This window comes from Scophthalmus maximus, chromosome 12 (assembly GCF_022379125.1).
Source record: "Scophthalmus maximus strain ysfricsl-2021 chromosome 12, ASM2237912v1, whole genome shotgun sequence".
Lineage (NCBI taxonomy): Eukaryota > Metazoa > Chordata > Actinopteri > Pleuronectiformes > Scophthalmidae > Scophthalmus > Scophthalmus maximus.
The window spans coordinates 22,107,872-22,132,779 of NC_061526.1; the positions used below are offsets into that span (position 1 = coordinate 22,107,872).

At 45.2% G+C, this 24,908-nt stretch overlaps 1 protein-coding gene across 3 annotated transcripts; it reads left to right on the plus strand.

The window, feature by feature from the left end:
- The first annotated feature begins 870 nt into the window (after positions 1–870).
- Positions 871–24,255, plus strand: igf1 (insulin-like growth factor 1). 3 transcript variants are annotated; one of them, XM_035618464.2, is made up of 5 exons: positions 871–892; positions 8,128–8,287; positions 18,750–19,006; positions 19,650–19,685; positions 20,452–24,255. In XM_035618464.2, the coding sequence occupies exons 2-5, from the start codon at positions 8,134–8,136 to the stop codon at positions 20,509–20,511; spliced, it is 507 nt and encodes a 168-aa protein (XP_035474357.1). In that variant the 5' UTR covers positions 871–892; positions 8,128–8,133; the 3' UTR covers positions 20,512–24,255. The 3 variants fall into 3 exon arrangements, with proteins under 3 accessions (XP_035474357.1, XP_035474347.1, XP_035474340.1); XM_035618454.2 differs by lacking the exon at positions 871–892 and adding an exon at positions 1,853–1,979; XM_035618447.2 differs by lacking the exon at positions 871–892 and adding an exon at positions 5,444–6,664.
- Positions 24,256–24,908: the final 653 nt, after the last annotated feature.

Sequence of the window (24,908 nt, forward strand, 5' to 3'; positions counted from 1 at the left end):
GTAACTTCCAGGCACAGATTTGCTTCTTTCCTCTGTTTTGAATAGTTTTAAATGAAATATTTTTTTTAGCTTTAGACAAAAAAAAGAAGCAATTTTAAGATGTCACTTCCATTTCGGACTACATATTGATTTTCTTATTGATTAATCTTGGTAATGATATCTTTAAGCGTCAGCTTTTATCCTCAAGATATTTAATTTGCTTTCATCTAAATCAGAGAAGCGAAGCCAATTCTAACATCCGACACGTGTAACCAGCAGTTCTTTGGGTTGTGTTTTTTTTATTTACAAAGCAACTCAAAGTTATTCAAATATTAAAATCGATAATTTTCTGCTGAACCATGGATCAATATACTGGCAAAAAAGTTGGAAGTACAGCATGTCATTAGATGCCAGATGTGTAAAAAACATTTTTTTGTTTTAAAAAAAACTAATGTATGATATTTTTTTATCTTTTTTTAAAGCAGTAATATATTTGAATGTAACAGTTAAAGAAATATAGTTCAAGCTAGAGTTAATATTATTTTGGGTATAGCATCAATACATTACCAAGTATGTTTCAATTACGCACTGTTTATTATCTGTTCGTTGTATATTCCTTTTAGAAATTGTCGTAGTATCAGCAGCCTTTGCAATCAGCATAACAAACATAACTTACTTTAGAACTTCAAATTAAAATCTTAATTTTCCAAACCATTCAAACAGACAACTGTTTTCCCAAGGATTTAGCTCTTTTTGAATTAAAACATTTATTTCCTTACTTATTCTCTGTAGCTGTAATTCTCCTGCACGCTCACATGTCAAGATGTTCTGAATGTGCACACTGGCTATTTACTATGTTGTACTTTTTCTTTTCCAGTGAGAGCACAACGCACAGGAAACCTGCTGAGGTTAAGTATGTACAGTATCTTGGAGTATGGACGCTGTGTGCCGTCTGTAGTGTTGTCCGACCAGTAGATGGCAGTACAGTGATAATAATGATGATGACCAGGGGCTCAGCAGCTGATGTTCACGGGGGATGGGGAGGTGTCAGTGTTGCCCCCTGCTGCCTCAGCCTGTGTAGGAGGATTCTGACCCTGCAGGCTTCCTAATGCATTATTAACACTGTGTTTAATAACGTCCACGTCAGTGCGTCTTTTTTACTCTATGCAGCATGAATGGCTGTAAATCAAAATATCCATCCTCTGCTCTTCCTCGCGTGTCCCCTTGACGGTCGACTCGTCCTGATTGACGGTTGAAACCCGCGGCAGCAGCTCGAGCATCATCCCCTGCCCACGTTTCCAGTGAAACTTGCTCCCGTCTCTCAGGGAAAGAGAAAACGAAAAACCCAAAGGCCGACTGAGTCAGAGCCTCTCCGGAGTGTTGGGAGCAGATCACTTTTTAACCCAAGGCATATTGATTTATATGGGGCTGTAATTGCTTCAGTGTGTCCTGGATTATTCCCCCCACCGTAATTGAGGCCTGGCAGAGGGTCTCTTTCCTAGACATAGCCTCCCCGGTGCCAGGTGGTTGGCAGCGGGCAGCGCCGCACCCACTCCCCGGGCCGGAGCCAGGGAGCGGTGACCCTTTGCCCCCTCGAAAGCACGACGACGTCTTCGGGATAAGTAACAAACAAGCAGACACTTCCTTCCCCTGCAGCTCGCTCGGGGGCCCTCGTCCAGCTGGACCATGGGAACGTTGCTGCACTTCACACTTGACACACGGAAACAGTTCACAGCCTGTCCTGTGCATCCCCCCCCCCCCCCCCCCCCCCCCCCGCTTTGGAATATTTAGCTCACATCTGTGGTTTGTCTCTCTGGGATTTATTGTGTCTCGAGATTATGGTGGTGTCACAAGCACAAGGGGAAGAAGGGGGGGGGGGGGAGCTGTGGACAAACTAACTCTGACGTTTGTCTCCTAGTTTCAGGACTTGTTTGACCAGTGCACCTGCGGTCGCTGTGTCCATGCGATGCTGTGAAGCTGAACCTGAAGGGGGGTCACAGGTCAGATGATTTAAAATATATATATATATATATATATATATATATATATATATATATATATATATATATATATATATATATATATTCTCTTTTGAAATCCTCCTAAAGGTTAAGAATCACTTCCTTAGAGCGACACCAACCAAATTTTTTTTTTAACATTGTGACAAATTAGAGGAGGTTTGCTCACCAATCCTGCAGCTTCCTGCAGCCTTTTAGCCTCTTGTAGCTCATTGTTTTGGCTCAGGGACACGTCTATACCGTACAGTTCACTGTGCACTACCTGCCCGGCGCCCGTCACGGCCCCTTCTCACTCTACCCGTGCGTCCTGTGGCGTTGCGTCTTGCATCCGACCGGTCCGTTTATCTGCTGCTCAACCTCCCCAAGTTTTTTTAATTTTTCCAAAGAAGCTGAGTTTGTTAAAACCTCCTCCAACATTCGCAGAGATTACAAACAGTGAAACTGCCCCAGAGAGTTGGTTTTGATTATCAACAGGCACCAGCAGAATCTCTTACCCCCCAAAAAATACCGTGACCCCTGCGCGTTACCACGGCAACCTAGTGCGTCAAAATATGAGCCACGTTTCTTGCATTTGCTCCACGACGCACCTGTACTTCTTCCATTTTGACCAGTGGCACAGCACCGAGCTTGGGAAAGTAAAGCACCTATACTTTCACTGAGCAATAGATACCCAACTTTCATTGTATGTTTGTTTTTGTTTTAGTCAATGGATGAACGAGGGAACATAAGAGAGAGAAAACCACTGAGCTGGAAAAACCCTCCGACTAATCAAGGGAATAGAGTGGGATTGCTCTCCTAATCGTGTGTGTGTGTGTGTGTGTGTGTGTGTGTGTGTGTGTGTGTGTGTGTGTGTGTGTGTGTGTGTGTGTGTGTGTGTGTGTGTGTGTGTGTGTGTGTGTGTGTGTGTGTGTGTGTGTGTGTGTGTGTGTGTGTGTGTGTGTGTGTGTGTGTGTGTGTGTGTCCCCAGACATGGCCTATCCCACCAGCCTCACACATCCCCTCCCCACATCTTGGGTACCGGCCCCTGCAAGAAAAGAAAAAAAGAAGCTTTATCTTGTTTTTTCATCCCCTCTCTAATTCTTCCTCTCCGTCTCCGTCTCCCCTCACTCGCGTTCATTTGCATTCTGCCCTGCTGTCTGTATCTGTGAATCCGTCTGACTCGCACATTCGTTTTGGCAGGAGAGAGACCGGAGGAGGCGGGGGGCGGGGGGCGGGGGGGTTGATGCTGTTCACACTGCAAGAAATGTCAGTCTGCCTGCAAATCTTTTTATACACGTGAACATGTTAACATTGTTCTGAATGGGGGGGGTCAGTATAACTCTGCTTGTTGCCAAATTTATTGCAAGAATATTTCTTTACTTGTCTGCAGAACTCTTTTTCAACAGGTCAGATCATTTATTCGTTGTCACTACAATAAGATTACATTCAAGAAAATATCCTCTAAGTGGTGAAAATAAGTGCAACTATACACATGACATGTATTTTTGATTATTTTTAACACTTCTTGGACAGTTTCTCTCTCTCTCCCTTGAACAACATGACTTTTCATGAAGGTGGACATTTTTTGCAGCGAACGCTCTCCTCCTCTCTCCTCCACCACCAGAAAGGGAGTGAAAACAAGCCTTTGCCTGGTCAATGAGTTCACCGTGGCGGACGTCTCCTTAGACAAGGCTGTGAGGTGTGGGGTATGGGGGGGGGGAGGGGAAATGGTGATGGTGGTGGTGGTGCCGGTGGTGGGGTGGGGGCTCAAAAGTCTTGCACCCGAGGAGAAAAGAGAGTCGGAGGGACGGAGAGGGAGAAACCTGGCACCAAGACAGTTCAGAGCATTGGGCATTAGAGACGGCGAACAAGGGAAGGTCAGCAGCAGCAGCCCCCCCCCCCAACACACACACACACACACACACACACACCACCACCTCCACCCCCACCTCTTCTTCTTCCTACTACTGCATCAGCAGATGTACTGCAGCACAAGCCCATCATCACCATCGACACTGGCCAGACCACAGCTACAGTGATAACAGGAAAAATAAATCGGAGATGGAGAAGGAGAAGGTCTTTTCTGTGTCAAGAGGCCGGCGAAGTGAAAGATGAGACGTCAGCCGCCACGCTGACGATGGAGAGAGAGAGGCTTACGGGCCATCAGTGACCGGCCACGTTCCCCTGATCTGATGCCAACAAGGTCATCCCCCCGGGCCTGAAAGCAGCTTTGTTCCTCTAATCAGAGGCAGAATCGTCACTATCATCATAATCATCATATTCCACGTTGCAGCCGGGCGGTGACGCAATCCACCGGAGTGCACGTCACGCGTCTCCCCGCCGCAGCAGCAGCAGCCGCCGCAGCAGCAGCAGCAGTTCTTGAGAATAAAGAGATAAGTCAGGTCACAGATTGAGGTCACGGACGTGCATGTGTGGCAGTAAACCTGAAGTTAGTTGAAGAAAGAAAAAGAAAAAAAACCTTAATGACACCGACGTGTGGCGCGAGCCCAGATCAGTTGTTTCATGCACCAGATGTCCAGGTGTGATACAAAGGCCGCCGACTCTCGCCGGTTTGTTTTGGCTGCACTTCCAAAAGGAGAGAGCGCTTTTCTTTTTCTTTTTTCTCCTCTCCAGCTCGACAAGTGTTTGCTGCGGTGGTTTTAGCCCACACCTGCTGTTACCTCGGCAACCAGAGGCGCCGCCAAATCAGGGTTTGCAACCTCGACTTATCGCGTAATCGTGTAATTGATTTGCGCTCTGATAATTTTAAAGAAAGGCCACAAGATGAATCGATGTCCGTCACTGAGCTCGGAGGTTTGAGCAGCAAGTTGCACATGTTCATGAGCTGCAGAGGAGTTTATGCAAAGAGCAATTTTCCCCCTTCTCGCAGATTATTATATTTTACGACTCAAATCCCAACATTTCACAAAAGTCCAAATTTTGTGCCGTAGAGAATTGTCTGAGTGTGTTCGGAATGAGGCCGGTTTGCGTCGATCTGATTGAATCCACTGGTGTGTCAAATTCACAGTACCTTGCGTTGCGGCCCCTTCATGGGCCCCTGATGCTCATGTTGGGAAACCCCAGACTCCAGTGGCCTCTTTGCACCATGAGTTGTGCGTTTCAGTGCCGGTGTCGTGTCACACGGGGACAATTTTGAACCGAGCATGTGTTTTGACCCACTTTGACAACTGTTGCGTGACTTCATGGCCTCGGTCCCCTTTGGAGCCTTCCAGCCTTGCACTCCACTGGCCGAGCATGCTGGGAAAATGACGCGCCGATGGTGTCCCGTTTTGTGATTGGGTCGCAGCTCCTGAGCTCATGTTTAGAGATTGGATCAGGGTTGATATATCCCATCCCTGCTGAAAACTCTCTCTAAGCCCTCGCCATCGTGTGAAGCCTCAGTCTGTAATTGCAGTCCCCCCCCCCCCCTCTCTTCCTGTGTCACAGTGGGAACACCTGACTTTAAGATCTTCCTCTTTTTTTTTGGTGGGTGCCACCTTATGTTTGTCTCACCAGAGAGGAACCAGTTTCTTGTAAAAGCTGCAGCTCTCCGGAGTGATGGCTGAAATATGAAAAGTGGAAAAAGAAAGAAGTAATGTCTTCTTCACCATAAATCCCCATGTGTTTGTTTTTCCACTCCTTTTTCTTTTTTCCTTTTCCACATCATGTCACTCAGTTCACCAGAAGGCATCAGATGACATTTTGCAGACAAACCTGCTGCTTGTTACTGACTTGAGATCAGCAGAGGAGCAGTGACAAGATTTATCACAAAGACATCACAGTGACACTGTGCAGAAGAAGAAGAAGAAGCAGCAGCAAAGTGGAAAAAAAAGAGTTTGAGCAGTGACTCTCTGGTTATCTCTGGCTCATGTTTGGCTCATGTTTTACAAAGTGGTACCAGTTTTTTCCATATTCACTCCACTGCACGTGCAGCTTTTTTATTTTTTATTAAGCTTGTATTCATGTTGACTTAGTGGAAAAGTGTTTCTAATGATTTATTTCACCCTTGATCGGAGCGGACTTTGGATATAGTTCCGGCTGCTGCCGAATTACGCATAGTGCCAAATTACGCACGACAACCGAACACAGTCATATCACAGCCTCCAGTTTTGTCCTTTTTTTAACTTTCTCCTTCCTGCAGCACTGTGAAACACTGTGTGTTATGTGAGTGTGAGCTTCTGCCGGTGGGACGGCAGTGCTTCTTTTTTTTCTTTTTCTTCATCTGAACTACTACCCAAGTCTCAGAGAGATCAAAATTCAATCCCGTTCTGAGAAAAGAAAAAAAAGGAAAAGTAAAAAAAAAGAAAAGAGAAATGACGTTATTTGAATATGTGCCCAAAATCCTTAATGAATAACTTAGGACGAGTAGGAGGCAAATGCTGCCCCAGCTGTTTCCTGTTGAAAATGTCTGTGTAATGTAGATAAATGTGAGGGATTTTCTCTCTAAATCCGTCTCCTGTTCGCTAAATCTCACTTCTGCAAAACGAGCCTGCGCAATGGAACAAAGTCGGAATATTGAGATGTGACATTGCCCCGGCGCGCGTCTCATCCTCGTTTTTTTTTTGTCTTGCCCCGTTTTTTAATGACTTCAAACAAGTTCCTTTGAATCGCCGGGCTTTGACTTGCGGAGACCCGTGGGGATGTCTAGCGCTCTTTCCTTTCAGTGGCATTTATGTGATGTCTTCAAGGTAACTTACCTGATTTCCTTTGACACTTATAGATTGTCACCTTTTGGTGTCTTCGGCGCGTTTGGCACCGCAGCATCCTTTACCTTATGGACGGAACAAGGGTTGAATTGCTCATTTAGACATTTATTATTTTTACAGCTTCAGAAAAAAATGCACGATGCAAACGTGGATTTATTCTGATTTTTCATATCCGTTTTGTTCAGTTATTGAGAGACTGTGTGCTGCATGTTTTGGTTTGATTTTTTTCTTTCTTTCTGCAGATGATAATAATAATAGTAAGAGATGCTCCCAATTTTGCATTAAGTGAGTTTATTTCTCTTTTGGAAAACCCTTCGGCATGCGTTGTGCACGAGTTGTCAGTGCTCGTGGATGAATGGGTTTTTCATCCTCTTGTGTCTCTTTCTTCTCTTCTTTTTTTTGACACCAGAATGCAGCCCTGCAACTCTCAAAGTAATTACTGCTGAGTCTGCATTATTGTAATTAAGTGCTAAATGTTTAGCCTGATGCTGCGGGGTTGAGGAGAGGGATAGAGAGAGCTGGGATGTGAGCTTAGCACGAAACGCTTACGGGAGGTTGGAGTTGTGATGTAGATGGACAATCTCCTGTGTTTATTCTTTTTTACTATGTATATTTGGCCCCACTCCGCTTCCTCCGCCGGAGTTTGGCGGGAGAGACGTTTTCCATCTCACATGTTGGATCGGAAAGATCCCTGGCTGCTTTTTCTGCATCTTTTTTAAAAATATACATATATTTGACTCTGCTTTTTCAATTTCGCAGCAACTCGCGAGTTGGGCTTTTCGTGCGTAATAACGCGCGGACATCTGTGCGCCTTTTTTTTTGGCACAGGTGAAATGCTGAATGTAGATTAAACCAAGTAGATTTTTTTTTTCATTTCGCTGATCAATAAAAGTTATTAGGTCATATGTGCAGGGGGCTGAGTGGACAGATGATAAGCATGGGAAGTGTGTTTCCAATTTGGACGCGCGCTCTGCTCGGTTGCGCACATCAGGCGCTCCGGAGGAGCATCGGAGCTGCTCAGCCTCCTGTTTGGCTGTTTGACGCTGGCACGAGGTGGACGTTTGGATTTAATACACTTTCCCTCCAGAGCCTGTAAAGTTACCATCTGTGGCAGCAGCCACTTGTATTTCTTTCTTCTTCTTTTTTTTAATTTCCCCATTTCCCCCTTTAAAAGAAAAAGATGTGCTGGATGATAGAATAATAAGAAGAAAAAGCCTTTAGCTCCCCTGGTTTCCACATTATGTGTTTAATATTGCCACCACTTATGTTCCCTTGAGCAAGGCACTGAGGCTGCACTGTCTCAGCAGAATTGCTCAATGGCCAGCTCTGGATTAAGACCAACAAAAAAAGTGACTTTCTTTGCGTAAATTTGTGATTTGATGACAATGATGCTCTTGTCCCCCCCCCCCCCCCCCCCCCCCCCCCTTCTCTCCCCCTGTGCGCAGAGTGCGATGTGCTGTATCTCCTGTAGCCACACCCTCTCACTACTGCTGTGTGTCCTCACCCTGACTCCGACGGCAACAGGGGCGGGCCCGGAGACCCTGTGCGGGGCGGAGCTGGTCGACACGCTGCAGTTTGTGTGTGGAGAGAGAGGCTTTTATTTCAGTAAGTGCACCTTTTTATTTATTCATAAAGGTTGGCTGTATCTGTCCCAGAGCTCTCCACCTCCAAGCGGGCTCATAAATAAAAGAGCAGCCAGTTTGACATTGTGCCTTGACTTTCCCCTGCATCAATGTTCTCTTTCTTCCTCCACTCATTCCTCCTCCCACCGCTACATCTTCCCTTTGAGTTCACGTCCATCCCTTTGTTTCGACGCTCGACTCTCGTTTTTGCTGGGATTCAAACCCCAGATTTTGAACAAGAAACCCTAAATGAAACGCAGAGCAATGATACGTATAAGTGTATTATTGGTGGCAGATCAGGGCCTTGTCCACGGGGCAGTGGGCTTTAAGTGGAATTTGGCTGACTATCTCTCAAAATAAAATAAAAAAAGAGGTGTATTGCTGTGAAAGTTTTTCTTTTTTTTCCACCAGAGAAGGGAAAGCTACCCAAAGAAAACCCATCCACCAAGAATCCAGGATTTAAATCTCAGATTTTTCCATCAAGGGCACAATCCAGCCCCAGAGCAGCACAGGATATATGGAGCTACAGAGGTTAGGTGCAATGTTCCACCGGCAGCCGGTGTTTCTCAGCACACGAGTCCTGATCTCTTTGTCAGAGACGGGCAGCGTGAATGTACATTAGCAGCCTGGTCTGGTCCAGACCTGGAGTTTATAACCTCGCTTCTTTGGCTGACATCATTTAGACTAAGCCAAAAAATGTCCTCGAGCGGAGATACGATGCTCCACCAAAAGTCGTTCTTTTTTTAAGTTCTAATAACCGATCATCCTTCTAACTCGTGTGCAGCTGTGACATAACAATCCGTTATTAATGGTTTGGTTCGGTCCCAACGTTTTTGAAAGATTTTTCCACATGTGGCTGACTTTGTCAGCTGCCAGTTTCAAAAGAGAAATGTCTGATCAGCAGCATCTTTAGTGCGTTCAGTTTTCTCTTCTTTTCCACTTGCTTTCACCTCAAACTGAAATGGTTTGTGGACGCACCTTCTCAAGAACCTGGTGACCGACAGGGGATTAAGGGGGGGCAGGTGGTGTCCATTCTTTGAACCCGAGTCTCAGTTCAATGCAAATCTAAAGCCATTAAAAAACCCAGAACAGATCATATCTGCAGCCGTTACATCATCCCTACGAGACTTTGAAGTAAAACTGAAAACGTTTGCTAATCAGGCTGATGGGAATGTCACTTCCGGGTGTTTGATCAAAAACCCGGACAAACAAGTACAGGGGCAATGGTACTACTGTAGTTATTTCAGCTCGCCAATTGCATAGACATCGGACCAATTTTGGTCCATGCTTTTCACCAAAGACGTTAAGATTCATCCTCCGGGGAGCGTGAACGTGTGATCCAAAATTGCACGGCATTCCGCCAAAAAGTTGTTGGGCTGTTTCAGACTGAACCATCCTCTCTGGAGCGTCCCTGCCAGCGAGGCTCAAACTACACAACAAACAGGCCATAGATTTTTTTTAGTATTCACAGGACATTCCACGCTTATCTGGAAGCCATTTGTAAACAGCGGCTACTGCTGCATTTCCAAATTCTCTTTTTCCAAAGGAATTTGTTATTGTCAGCGGTCCCAAGCCAGCTGAGCATGGGGACTGTTTTACTACCCCTGATGCACTAGTTTTTGTATCGTTACAGCGATATTTATTTTTTTTGAATTTGACACGTCCACACATCTCTGGCTACGTTTTGAAGAGGTTATATCTAATTGGATTTTTGCTTAATAAGTTCCAAGTTATCTTATGACACGTTTTGGAGGTTTTCATTATATTTTGGCCAGCGTGACGCATCGCCTCGTTTGACTCCAAAGGTTCCTGAGGGGTTTCTTCACAGACTAGTCTTTGGTATTAAAAAAAGCCCAAATGAAGTTTTTTTGCATGGGCCGAGGCTTTTGTGCAAAAGCTGAAGTTGAAGACCTTTTCATGCTGTTAATGACACGAATGCTGACATTGGATGATTCTGCGAAACCCAAATCGACGCGCTGGTCTCGTGCATTGGAGTTGAACATGTGACACACAAATCCACCATTCCCACCTCCGTACCGCATAGGCCTCGCTCCACAGAGGACACACGGCTCCACGTTGGCACTGAACGGAATTCTCTGTGTTTGTGGTGCAGAATTGTCTAATATGGGCGTAATCCCAAGGGATACTAGGCTCAGTTGCCCGCATGTTCCCATCTTGTTCTTGCACTGCTCAGTACGCCTAGGAAGAACAGTTTTGCGAAATGATTCAAGCTATTTATGATTCATGTCCAATGTCAACTGTTAGTACCAATGAAGAAAGAACCTATGGTCTCTGTAGCTGTAGTACAGGTGTGGACGATACCAGACGTCGTATCCAGTTACAGTATTTGATCTAACCCCCTTCCCTGTCTTTAACCGAGTGTTTCAGTTACATAACCCCAACCACACTATTGATGAGGTAGGTCAAAGTGTCTTTGAATGTAACAGGGTTTTTTTCGCAGAATCATCCAATGTCAGCGTTCTGTCTGGCAGCGGGGTAACCATGCACCTTGCTGCTGCTCCCCAACCGTCCCTCTGCCAAATTCCTCCACCCCTGCATGCAGCTCTTCCAGGACCCAGTCAACATCATTCTCTGCGTCGAGCCCTTTGCGCAGGCCTTTGCCAGAGAGCTGTTGGAGAGCCACCAAGCTGCTGCAAAGCTGCGAGTCTTGTTCGTCCAGATGCTGCTGGCAACACCCACATGCTGTGAAGTGGTTATGACAGCCTGCTCAATTGCCAGTTTTCTGCCAGTTAAGACTCCTTGGTCTCTGGATTCTCCGGCTGCAGCACTTCTCTTGTACAAATGGCCGTGTTCTCTTCATTTAGGCTGAGCGACAGTGGGAGATTGTGGCCTACACGATCAGTATTGCATTTTAGTAAATGCTGGCCTTGAATTTTTCTTGGAAGCTCAATTCAAAGTCCATAGTCATCAGCCCCTTGTTTTCATTCTGCGTAGCTTCACTGCGCAATCAAAGTTTTCTCTACAATGAAAGGATCAAATCTTCAATACTAGACTTTCCAAAATGCTGATATCAAAAACATTTTCATCTACTTCTTCTGTTCCTCCAACACCAAACTAAATCCTTGGATCATATTCCGTATGCCAGTTTGGAGATTTTTGCGAATTGGTCCAAAGAGTTGTCTGCAGTTAAAGTTGATGAAATGTTTAAGATTCGTGTCCAGAGATTGGATGATGTAAGATTCTGAGGACATGTTAGCCACTGATACATAGACTTTTACGACAGCTTTATAAATGTTTCTCCCAGGCTATGGAAGTATCAGCACTACTGTCCATAATCATCTTGTGAGAGGGTGTTGAATGGGGGCCAATGTAACTCATGGGTCCTGATGCAAGATACACTTCTTAAACAGAAACAGACCCTCTTGTGGTAGGGGGAATGTATTTGTCTTTCCTGCATTACCCTACGCTGAGCAGTCACTGAACTGCACAGCGTCCATCTATCAATGCCACATTTTCCTGTGTTGAAAAAGAGATGAATTTCACGAACACTCCATCCTCTTTTTTTCTTCTTCTGTAGAGACGACGAGGTTTGAGCAGCAGGGTGCTGTACCTTGGAAAATATCCCGTTCCCCCGTCTTCCCCCAGTTTCTCGTGCTTCTTTTCGCTGTCATTCCTTCTTCTTCTTCTTCGCCTCTGCGCCGGTTGGCACATGTACTGTACCAGTGGCTGTTTGCATGAAGTATCTGGAGAATCCATTCGGATTCTGTCGTCTATAGGACACATCAAGTGTAATAGCTGGACCAAGGGAGGCGTGCTCCTTTCCCTGAACTATTGCCCTCCAGTCTGGTCATGTTGAACTTGGCAATCCTCTCATTGATAATGTGTCCAGAGACAGTGGTGCAATGACATTGAGGTTTCTGTGCAGGCTGCTTTTTTTTGCCAATCCACCTTACGCATGCCACCAGTAAAAGTAGCACACATGCATTTAAGGACTGCAGATTTTCCTCACCCTGAGAGAAATGCTAAATACCAGTTGGTGGAAATTCTTTTTTTCTTTTAAAGGAAGTGAAACAAACTGTGGTCTCAGAAACAGAAAAAAGAAAGAAAAAAAATCCACAACCGTAGTCAGTTTTTCCAATTATTTGCCTGACCTAGAAATCCTCAGTTGTCTTTGTAATGCTTTAGCAGGCAGGACTTTGATTTCGCTGGGATGTTCATTCCATGAATCAGATCGGTTATGGGAGTTTTTCTGGCTTAGGCCTAAGTGCTAAGTAGCTCCAATGTCCTAAGTCATGTTTAGTTCATGGTGAAATATTCTCACTTATTCTAAAGTGAGCATGAAATATATAATGTTACTGTCGATTTCTGCAGAAATGAGTGATGTACCAAAGTCTCGTGAATTACAACAACATGGAATAATCCATTGGTTTTGGCCAAGACCTAGCTGCTTGTACATGAAGTTCTTCTAAAAAAAAGAAAAAGAGCAAGAAATATGAAACATGGACACTCAGGGCAATTTTTTTAAGTGTTTTTTTTTTTTTTTTTTTTTTTTAACCAATGGCATGTGAGTTAAAGGTGGAAAGGACAGGGGAGGGAAAATTTCGCTTTTTAGCAGCCATTGATGAGACTTTCTCCTCCACGTTTGTCCCTGTCAGTTTTATTCAAAGCCACTAGAGCTGGAGAGAGAGGCAGAATGTGTAAACAGCATGTCGCACGCACACATGCACACGCTCAAACACACACACGCACGCACACACACACACACACGTAGCGGGGCCTTGTCCCTTGGCAGCAGGGGATTATGTGGCTTACAGGATGATCAGGACACCCACCCCTCCCTCCCTCCCTAGTTTCACACCGGACCTGAACACACGGCGGAAGGCTCTGACATCTGAAGAAAGACCTCCTGTGTCCACCCCATCACCGCAGAAAGGTGTCGTTTTCCCCATTAAGACCTGAACTGAAAAAAAGTCCCTGACCCTTGCTCAGTGGAACAAAGAGGCATCTCATGAAAAGGACAGACGGGCATCCTCCAGCGTTGGATCTGTACATCAGGCGAAGTTGAGGCGGGAGGGATTTGAGGGCACTCGGGGTGTAATCACCACATTACCCTTGAAAGTCTTCATCGGTTTCCACAATGTCGGACGTCTACGGAGACAAAATGAGGACATATCGAGACGCACCAAGACTTACAGTTGATACCCTGGACCTTATGCAGTCTTTCTCCTTCACATCAGGGAGTCTCTTAAATTGTCTGGCATTGCAGCAGTAAAGAAACCAAAGAATCCTGCACACTGTTAAACACTTGTTCACGCTGCCAACATTTTGTAACCCGGGATAACCTTGTCCAAGCCCGCAGTAAAATATCTCGGGCTGCGGTTTAAATTCTAGCTTTTCTTGTTTCGCTTGCCAACAAAAATAGATTTGGTGACAACGGACCACTCGGCCTTAGGAATCCTGCATACTCCCTTTGTTGACCTTAGACCTTCTGTCTTTTTCTTTCATCAGATACAATGATGCACCAAAACATCCTCAACAAAGTGATCGACAGTGCGTAGGGTTATGTTTGGTTCCGTCACAGTCAAGAGTATTTGATCAATAAGACTTTATGATTTGAAACAACCTTTTCTCAGAACTATTACTTATTGGCATTCTCAGTGTATGAGGAATATTTTCTTCAATTCTTCACATTTCTTTGCTGATGACACTGGGGGCCACCTCTCCCCAGTATTTACAGTCTTACTTGAGGAATTTATGACACATAACTTTCACCCAATTTATTTAGGAACCGTCAAAGGCAATGAACATGAGCATCCATACATCTATAAACTCTTCCAAAATCAGCCTCAAATTGGCTGTGGGATCTTTTATTTTTTCATGGAATTCAGTAATTTCGCAAAAATGTCCAGCCAAAGAAAGTTACCCTCAATAAATACATTTTAATTTATGGCGATAATGTCGTGAACAACATTTTTAATTCTTGGTGGAATACATTTGGACAAGGTTTTATTGTCACAGCACAGTAATGTGAGGAACACTTCACTCATGCCATAAACTCTTTGTGGTACCAGTGATAAAGAGGTAGTTTCCATCACTTTAGCAGCTCTTGTAGTCCCTGCCCAGCAGTAAACTGCCTGACACTTTGCAGGAAGAGCGGTGCACCGGCTCCAAGAATCCAATGGTTTTTATGGACCGTGACCAAGCTGTAAAACTCAGATGCTTTCTGCACCACTCTGGAATGGGGGAATCCAGCCATCTCTCTCCAGTGCGGTTCCTTAGAGGTGTCACGGTTCTCAGATAACGCACCCAGGGGCACAACTCAGGAGGCAAATGTAAAAGTAAAGAGCCTTTACCTAAAAAAGAAAGTACAAAGGGTCGGGCTGAGGTAAAAATAAAAAACTCAAAAAAAAACTCAGCCAAAGTCCAAAACATGATCGAGATCAAAACAGGCAGGCAAAGAACAAAGCACTGGAAAGCTAAGGCGTATGGCACAGAGGTAACCTGGCAAAGGGCAAGTGGAAATGGGCCAATAAATATATATATGGAGCTAATGAGGGAATGTGGAAAAGGCGAGAGGGGAGGAGGTGCACGTCAGGTAATTCTACTTGCAGCAGAAAACAAGTATGCCAAAACAACTATACAGAATTAAGGAATGAGCAGACTGAATCTCAAAACCATGACAGAACCACCCCCCACCCCCCCTCCCCCCTATCTGCTGACATCCCACCAGGCCGGTCGGGATGGGTCTGATGAACTCGGATGTGAGCTCCTGTTTGATGAAGATGAACACTGGGACCCACCTTCAGGGGCAAACAGCTTTCCAGTCCACAAGATACTGGGGCCCCCTCCCTTAGTGTCTCCACTGGGTTTCTGGAGGCGGGTTGCAAAGAATGCAGGAGACGTGGAAGGTACAGGCACAGCACTGTGGGGTTAATGACTTTTGGGAGGTGGGTAGTGCCATCTCTTTTGGGACTCTAACCATAGAGTCCTGAGTGGAAAGCCAAACCCGCTGACTAGATGTGTTCTGGGGTGCTGTGTGGTGCCTCCAGTGGGCTGTCTTTGTCACCTCCAATCACCAATCTTCCTGGCAATTTCGCTGTTGGGTTGCAGATGAAGCCCCAAGGCCCAACTGACCGATTCCTCCGGTAGCCTACAGGATTACATCCAAAATCAGGAATGGAACTGAGGCCCCTGATGACAGACCAGGTCTTTGGGGAGGCCTTGTGGATAGAGAACATGGTATCGCTACAGATTCACAGTCTCTTTGCCGATGAGGAGCTTGGCTAGAGCAATGTTTGATGATGATGATGATGATGATGATGATGATGAGTTCGAAAAACCGATCAACAACAGACAGAAAGACGGGCGCACTTCATTAAGGAGGCAGGGATGTGGCTCGGCATTGGCTCAAGACCTACTTCTTTACTTTCCTTTCTGCAGCAGTCATCCACCTGTTGTTCCCTCTGGCTCCGATTCAGCAGCTCGCTTGTCTTGAGTTCGAAGACGGACGAGAACTGACTCAAAAAATGCTGGTAGCCACCAGGCTCCCTGGAGTTGATTTTTGGAGGGCGGACGAGCTTGACTCTCATGGTACCGCCGGTCATGTCAGAGGGAGGAATCTTTTGTCTTTCGCATCGTCATGGTGAGATGTTGCTCTTGGTGAAGGGCGACTTTAGCCAACATCTCCCTACTCTCCGAGGGCAAGTCGGATGGGTCCATGGGGGCCTAACCAAATATTTACTGGTTACAGTGTCTCAAGTGTTGCATTGTCGCAGGTGATATACCACAATGAATTGGTTACTGCTACACGAGAGCTTTGAGAAGTTTCAATAGATTGTCTGACACACTGACGTCCCCCTCAGGCTAGAAAACCCTTCTACATTACCCTTTTAGTCTTTCAAGTGGTGAGTATTTGATACTCAGACAATGTTCGGTGGAGTAATCCCTTAATTACCTTTCAGTATTCGGGCCAACATGGCATCGGATTCCGCATATACTTCTCTCGTACCAAAAGATATCAAATCCGCACATTTTCCACCCTTAAACATATCGTGAGCTAGAGACACAGCTGCACTCCACTGCACGTGACGATGGCGGAAATGCTGACACACGCTTCATAATCTGCCCTGAAACCCTCCGTCATCATCATGCGTGATCCCTGCTGCGTCGCCCATCTCGAACAGCAGAAGGCCACGAGGCGGAAAAGCACCGGCGGGGAAAAAAGGCTGCTCACCCGTATTTGTTTGACAACAGTCGGAGAAAAACAGCTCTTTGTTTGTGATGGATTACAGCAGTTATCCATGGAATTGAAGCATTTAAAACCGTCCGCGGCTTTCAGACCCGATTATTATATGCGTGTTTTTCCCCAACCTGCCCGGAGCTGATTATCCTGAATTTTACAACCGGTGCCAGCTGATTCCTCTCCTCCTTCCAGCTGTTTGTGCAGCGGGAGGTTGCAGGCTATTTTCAGAATAATAGCGGGACGTTCATTTGTAAGGGCTTTATTGGAAAACAGGCCAGGCAATGAGGCACTGCCCCTCTTTTGGCTTTCGGCAGCCATTATATAATCCCCCAGCCGGGCCTCAATGTCAAATTTCTCAAAATGTCTTGACATCAGGTGTTAATATAACTGCCAAAGCTGGTCAAACTGATGCACACCGCAGGGGAGAAATAGCAGGTTGTGTTTTATATCAGATGACTGAAAGCACAGAAAAGAATTACCTCCGAGAACACAGTGGAATACCTTACCATAAAAGGGTACCTGTGTACCTGTCAATTCATTTGGATTAGATGAAAATACAGATGTCAAAAGTCCAAATGAAGATTTGTTTAGTCATCTAGGTACTCCTTTTAACACATCTATTTTGGGTGTCTTAAGATCCGGGTACATCCAGTTTCTCCGTTCCCTAAATAATGCAGGTGCACGGCGTATTTTTAGCATCATTCTACCTGATGTGCAACGTGAACGCGCGTTTGTGTCTCTTCCCCCGACATTTTCCTCCCTTTCATTCACGCCATCTTTAGCCTCACCCCTGCTCTGTGTCTGGGGGTCCGGGGGAGAAGGATGCTTCTATTTCTGAATGAAAGCTGCTCTCTGTCCAAAACAACATTGTCAAGACAAGGCAGACAGAGAGCAGAAGTTAATGCACTTTGTCAGCACTGGCAGGCGTCTGAGCCAAGAGCTATTAACTCTGAGAGGGAAAGGCATTTCCTCCTTGTAAATGCCATATTAAATTATTATTATTTCATTTGGTAACAGGGAAAAGCCCATCAGGGCTACATTGCCCAAGGTGAGTTTTTCTATAGGCCACCGAAAGAGGCCGGGTCTTAGGGGGTCAGGGAGTTGAAAAAAGAAGAGAGCATTGTCGTCACAGTAACTTCATGTGGTCATTGAGTCAAAAAGCTGTGTGTCACACCTTTTAAATAGTCTTTTACCTATTTAAATTTGAGTACACCAACAACATTCCCAATGCACCTCTGCACGCTGTGATTTCCTCTCCGCACCTTAAGGTCATTCCTCGGCATGTAAAGGTGCATCGTGCCCCAGTCCTCGCTCCACGGTTTTTGAGGGAGCCGTCGGGGGGGGGGGGGGGGGGGGGGCAGCTCGGGCTTTCTGCCAAATGAAAATGTGAATGAACAACGTTTCTTCGCAGGGGTTGACGTGACCCGAGGGCTTGCTGTTCTTGCCTTGCTTGGACGAGCCTAGCGTGTAAAAGATACCGGGGCCAAAATGGCCGAGAGTGATGTTCTCAGCGTTTGGGTGACTGTGACCCCCTTTTTTTTTTCTTTTTTTTTTTTCCTTTTCTTTCTTTTTTTTTTTTTTTACAGGGGAAGCAGCTGCCAGAGAAGGTCCATGGAGTGCAATGTGATACACTATAAATTTTACAGGGCAGAAATCAATGTCATTAAGCCTGTTCACATCACAGGAATGGGACCCATGTCCTGGCCATTATCGCTGCTTCACTACAAGTGCAGTTCCTCGCCAATAGTAACAATTTGTCTGATTCTGCTACCTGATATAAAGCGTTGGTGAGGGAGGGGGGAAAAAAAATTGGAATTTTTTTTAAAAAGCTGAATTGACTGTTTGCTAAAGCCCTAAGTTCCTACGTCTGTCGAGCTTTCCATTCTCGCACAGTTCATGTGCAGGTTGCCTCTTGGAACGCTTTGTTTTTTTTTTTAAACTTCAAAACAATGGGCCTTTGAGCTTCGGAAAAGACGTAAAAGAGCAGGCGTCCCACCGCTGGCCGTGATTTGGTTGGCCGCCGTTTGCAGATTCGAAAAAAGTCAGCGAATTCACCAATTTCTTGACACGTAGAAAAGATGGAAAACTAAGACGCAGTAACGTTCTTGAGGGACCCAGCAAAAGAACATGAATGCCGCTAGCCTCAGAAGTGCGCCGCGCCCTTCGTCGCACTTTTGCCCGTGGCGGGTTTCGGCTCACGGCCAAGCACGCAGAAGCTGTAACGGCTGTCCCCCCCCAACAGGTAAACCAACCGGCTATGGGCCCAACGCACGGCGGTCACGTGGCATCGTGGACGAGTGCTGCTTCCAGAGCTGCGAGCTGTGGCGCCTGGAGATGTACTGTGCGCCTGCCAAGACTAGCAAGGCGGCCCGCTCTGTGCGCGCACAGCGCCACACAGACCTGCCGAGGGCACCCAAGGTTAGTACCGCAGGGCACAAGGTGGACAAGGGCACAGAGCGTAGGACAGCACAGCAGCCAGACAAGACAAAAAACAAAAAGGTGAGCACGGCGCCCGAACAGATGCACTCTTCGCTCGTCAGGAAAATGTGGAAGGGAGAATAGGATGGATGTTTTTTGTGCATGCGCAAATGATATGAACCCGTTTGACACTTTGGAAAATGTGCTCTTCGTTGAACCCAGAAGATTGATACCACTCGCACATCTGTTCATTCGGTATGAAATTACAACTAGCTGACGTTTCTTTATAATACCAAATCCATACCAAATGATTGAAGGCATAGCGTAGATCACAATGACCTCTGTAATTGCAGAGCGGGATACATTTAAAGACTGGAGACACTAACTTTTTAGTTTCCGTGTGGAATAAACAGAGCATTATGCATCTGTCTTAAATCCATAATGTCAAAATGTCCACTTTGTCCAGGGGTCGTGTGTGAGACTATGTATTGACTGGGAACATTCCGACCGAACAAAGGCTAGCTGCTTGCACCCATCCGGCTGAGGGCCGCATTAAATATTCAGTGTGCAGACATGAGACTGGTGTCAAACTTCTCGTATCATTTTTCGAATTGTCAAACTCTTCCTGTAAGGGGGTCAGTCGGTTCAAGCCTGCTCGCAGTCTCCTGTACAGCAAGAGAAATGCATCCATCCAACTTAAAGTGGTTTCATTTTCCTCCCACAGAGACCCTCCCCAGGACATAGTCACTCATCCTTTAAGGTATGCTTTCAAAGGGACACTTTTCATCCCATATTTTATTATTACATAATTTAAACCTATATCAACCACACAATCACCACTCTGGGTTTCAAAAGCAGGCCGAGCTTCATTTTGAAAAACCAGAGACATTCGTCTCAACAACCTTCGCTTTGAAATCTTCATCTCTTGCGCCGACTGACGAAGCCGCGATCTCCAGATGCGGAGTCCGTCGCGTCCTCGAGTTGCCAACCTGCGAGAGTGTGATCCTTTTAAGATTTGACCGTGTGCTTCCCCCCCCCCCCCTTGTCTCAAAAAAGAAAACCATTAGCGAGAGGAGGAACTAAGTGGTTTTTGTGGTAGACCCAGTGGCACTCCAGCTCCCCAGGCAGTACTGTACATTATGTGCTGAAATTCTGGCGTCTCACCATGACAGACTGACACAGGCGAGGTCTTGAGTCGAAGCGCGCTCATCATGTTTGGTGTATCGACGTGTGCAGGGGTCTTCTCCTCTGTTAATTCATTGGTTTATCGGGGAGCACTGCAAATGGTGATATTTCTGAGTCAATCTTATTTTTTATCCTAGTGTCAAAATAAAATTAGAATTTTTGTGTCAGGAAATATAAGTTTCTTCCGAAATGCTTCTGAGAATTGGTCATTTAGGGGTTCGCAACTCGTACTTTCAAATTTTCATTTTCACCATCTGATGCAACTTTGTTTTTTTTTGTGTGCAGATTTCATACCCGATGAATTTCCGCATGCTCACTGTGTGTTTCTTTTGTCATTGCAGGAGGTGCATCCGAAAAACTCAAGTCGAGGCAACGCGGGGGGGCGAAATTACAGAATGTAGGGAAGGAGTGAATGGACAAATGCCCAGTGACTTGGGAAGAGAGAAGGGAGTGGCCTTACCTGGTACCCCTGTGGAATGGTTCACTGTAAAACAAAACAAAGAGGACGCTAGTGATGGTCCGAAAAGCTCTTCAAAAATGATTAGAACCTGAGAGCTAAGTGGTGTTGAAGGGGTTTGAGGAGGGATCTTGTGATTATTTTATACACTGCACCATTCCATATTGGGAGGAATTCTTTCTTATTCCAATGTAACAGACTAGTTTAGCTGCTGAGACACGAACAAGAGCTTATTATGCCTCCATGTGTGAGCTGCAGCATCCCCTGGATCCGGGCGTCAGCCAATCACAGAACGGTAGACTGGGCTTGAGAATGAGTGGTCAATCCTGTCCCGTGAACTTCGCAGAGCTAAATCTGTTTGCTCTGAGAGAGCGGAACCATCCACTCCTCTGGTTAGACAGGATCTTTTAGCACAAGTCACAGTTACTGCCCAAGTTTAAATCTGATTATCTGACCTTCATAGTTTGTTTCAGGCACCATGCATTACCAAGTATATTTGTAAAACAGTGAAACAAGGTTTGCTTTAAAAGGACAAAGACCAGGCGGCTCATTATCTGACTTTAAATGTTGTTGTAGATATTTTACCGTGAGTCCAAGTCAAATCCCTACTTCTCAGTGACTGAGTGCAGGGTTCTTATATCCAACTGGAAGGTTGGAGTCCAACCCAAATCCTTCCTAAGCCTCAGGAAGTGTTGAGAACCTGAGGACTGAGTCTACAATCCAAACACTTCTGTAAAAACAAATCAAGCACTATTAGAGGGGATTTTGAGGAAGTTGGGCAGTACAGTAGGTACCAGAACTATAAAGATCTCACAAGAGTTTTTTGGTCAGCACATGGTGCTTGTTGGGTTGTCAGAAATGGGTCATTGGGGGGATTCAAAGTGCATCTGGCTTAAGTGAGTGGAGAGAGTCAAATAGTGACGATCAAGCAAAATGTTTGCTGCCTGCATCCTGCACCACCCTGGCCAAATCTGATTTTTGCCAACAATCCAGTTGCAGATGATCAACATTTGAGTCCGAGTGGAGGCCTGGGTTCAAAGTTTAGCACAACTCATGAACCTTTAGTCAACAAGCATTGTAAAAAAACAACAAAAAAACCACCATCTAACAAAATGTTCCCAAATCTATCAATACCAACATTTTTGAGTTAGAGACGCAGAGGCTCTAAAAATAGTCGCTTAAATGGAGAAGTTTAATGATCGATCGTTCTTGGCCTGTGAGGACAAGAACGTTGCTAGTTCTGTTGTAGCTCGCGCTGTGTTATCTGCCATAATGGTGAGAGTGCAACACAACTCCACAGCATCCCATTGCAAAGTCCACCGGATAAATCTGCAGATTAAACAATTTGGTAAATATTGCAAACCAAAACAACAAGTCCACCCGGAGATGCGAGATACGGCACTCGTACACAAAAGCACCCAGTCTAAATGAGAGTTGTGCAACTGCGAGCAAGGGTCAAGCACACACAGACGCGCACATACACAAACGGAAAAGCCAGTTCTGGGAAGTCCTCGCATGAGGACTGACGGTCGTGGCTGTTTGCTCTGGCCTCCATGCGAATTTACAGTCATTCTATCGCACAAACTACGCAAGACATCTCATCTCTGGCTCTGCCTCCTCTGCCTGTGTATAATCAAACAGTACTCCCATTTATGTTAACCTATGCATTGCTATCATTCATTGTACATGATGGTTTCATATAAAAAAAAAAACTGTATTAAGAATCCTATCCACTGTATAATGGTGCTATTTTGTAGTTTGTTACTTGCAAGAGATGGCTAAGACAGACAGATGGCGGGGCTTACATTGGAGGTCTTCCCTTTTGCACAGCCGTGTGGCCACCATTTTAATAGTGTTTTTATTTGTGAGCTGTTTCAATAAGGTAGTGATGTAGGCGAGTAAGTGTATCTGTGTGAAATCTGTGAATGCATGGAGAATTAAAAAAAATAAGACGATACCACGTCGTAGTCCCAAGAAGGCAAAAATGCTATATTTTCTACTGTTTTTAAATTATTTTCTCAATATAGATCCCTTATGCCAAATAACTTGACAAAAGTACTGTGAACTGTGATTCTTCCAATTGTATTGAGATTGTCTAAAGTCATGGTGTGCTTTTGTCTGTCCAGAGATGTGTGTTTGGGTGTGTGTGTGTGTGTGCACCTCACTGGCAGCCATGGTATATTCACGATTAAAGTCACTTAAAGCGAGACTACATAACTTTTGCTGAACAGCGGCCACACAAGTACAGGACAATCAACACGCAACGGATTTGCCTTTATTTCCCTAGATAGTCATTAGCCAGATGCGTTAAAGACATCATCATCATTAACTGTAACATGCTAAAATTTAGTACCGCAGTGTTGTTGAGGTTAAAAGAGTATAGTTTGAAATATAAAATGTCTTATTCTGTCCATTAAATATAAGCATAGCATAGTGCAAAAAACAAACCGGACGAATGAGCTAGCTAAAATCCTCCTACCAGCCAATCTTCCATCTTTCTCAGTTACAGATAAGAACAAACAAGAAGTATTTGTAAATTAATGAGCTTTACAGGAGCTGGTGAATTTTCATTTTCTCTTTCTCTAATTTCCCTTTGGACAGAGCTAGCCGCTTTCCCTTGTTTTCAAGTCTTTATGCTAAGCTAAGCTATAGCGGGTTGCTCGGTGTAGCTTTATATTTAGCTTTCAGATATGTAATCATTGGCAATACATACGTAGAGACTCTATGGGACATTTCTCAAAATTTCACACTACTGCTTTAATTTTTGCTAAAAAATTAAAGCAGTAGTGTTAGCTCCTGGTCAAAACTGGACAAATTGAGGCTGTAGCGCGAAATCGTGTATCAAATTGTGCAAAGGCGTATTTTATTACTTATCAATTTAACTTTTCATTTCAACTGAAAGATTGTCTTCTGTCAAAAGTTACATAGTATCGCTTTAAGGGTAAGCCAGGACTTTATTTTGTCCAGAAATTACAATTTATTTTAAAAGTGTATTTTTTCTTCTTCTTTCTTATCTATGATGATCAAGGTTTTGAAATGGGAATTTGCACACATGCTTTGGTGTCTTTTCTTTGAAAAAATGATCTTAATCAGTTGACCTGGCGAATGAAATGAAAAAGAAGCTGGTTGGACGACACCACCGGTCCTCCTGCATCTTCAGATACAAGCCAAAGACTTTTTTTTGATGAAAACCGAACCTCACTTAGCATTATTAAGTCATGAACTTCACCTCCGACGAGATCATTATATATCAATTATTGCCGTCTCTGTCTGAACTGCACTGCAGCTACAATACACCCTTCACACACTGTCTCTTGTACCTGAACTACAGCTTGTGTAATAGATGGCAACGTGAGCCGGACAACTGTTTTTACAGTGTATCTGGATATGTTTTGGAGCGGCGCTGAAAAGAAAGCCACCAACTCCAACTCTGCATTGAAAGATTTCTGTTTTGTAACGTGTGTGAAATAATTAATAAAGCCTAAAATGTGGGAGTGTGGAAGTAAATTCACGAATCTGGGGGCGGGGGGGTGGTTCAATGAGCAAATGAAATTCCCTGGAGCTCACTGTCCGAGAAACTGTTTGATCACAGCGCTGTTATTTATGGTGCTTGATTGCCTTCTGTAGAAAAAAAAATTACTGACAAATTGTTCACCATTCCTGCTGAATAAACCACTTGTCAACATCACAGCGACGGCCTCAAGGTTCCTTCATGCAGCATGCACATACACTCATAAAAACCCCTGGGGAAACATCCTGCCGTTAAGGCTTCCCTCCCTCCATTACGCAACATTGCTCTGGTAAACTCTGCGCGGCTTTTTTTATGAGCAACTCTGCGGCTTCAGACACGTAAACAGCGGATAATTACAAAGCAGAGGTTTTTCCCCTCCCTCACCAGCATGTACAAATCTTTTAAGGCATTTTCGGCCATCGGCGAAGCCGTGACTCAAGCCGAGGCCTTGTGCCCCGTGCGGGATGAAATCGAGTGTGCTGGGTGCGCTGAATGACAAAGTAATACTTCCTGAGAGGTGGCGGGGGCCTGCCAAAGCAAAGAGAGCTGGGCGTGGGGCTCCCCGCGGCCAGGGCCTGCGAGGTTCAGCTCTTTGGAGGATGCTCACAGTGACAGTTGCCGAGCTCTCGCTCACTGTCGGCACTTTTTAAAAGCGGACGCGCATGGGACAGTAATCAAACCTTGATGAATTGGCCGTCTGGGTCAACGCTCGGTGGACGGCAGATATCAGAGTGTGGAGCAGCGCAGCAGTTGGCACAAGTCCCGGCCATCCCGGACGGCCCGGGATGTTATTTCATCCCCTTTGATGACTAATACAGAATCAATTATCT

Coding starts and splice junctions, on each gene's coding strand:
- igf1 (XM_035618447.2), top strand. CDS start 6,617: ATGTCTAGCGCTCTTTCCTTTCAGTGGCATTTATGTGATGTCTTCAAG. Junction 19,007..19,649: donor ACAAGACAAAAAACAAAAAG/GTGAGCACGGCG, acceptor TTCCTCCCACAG/AGACCCTCCCCAGGACATAG. Junction 19,686..20,451: donor ATAGTCACTCATCCTTTAAG/GTATGCTTTCAA, acceptor TTGTCATTGCAG/GAGGTGCATCCGAAAAACTC.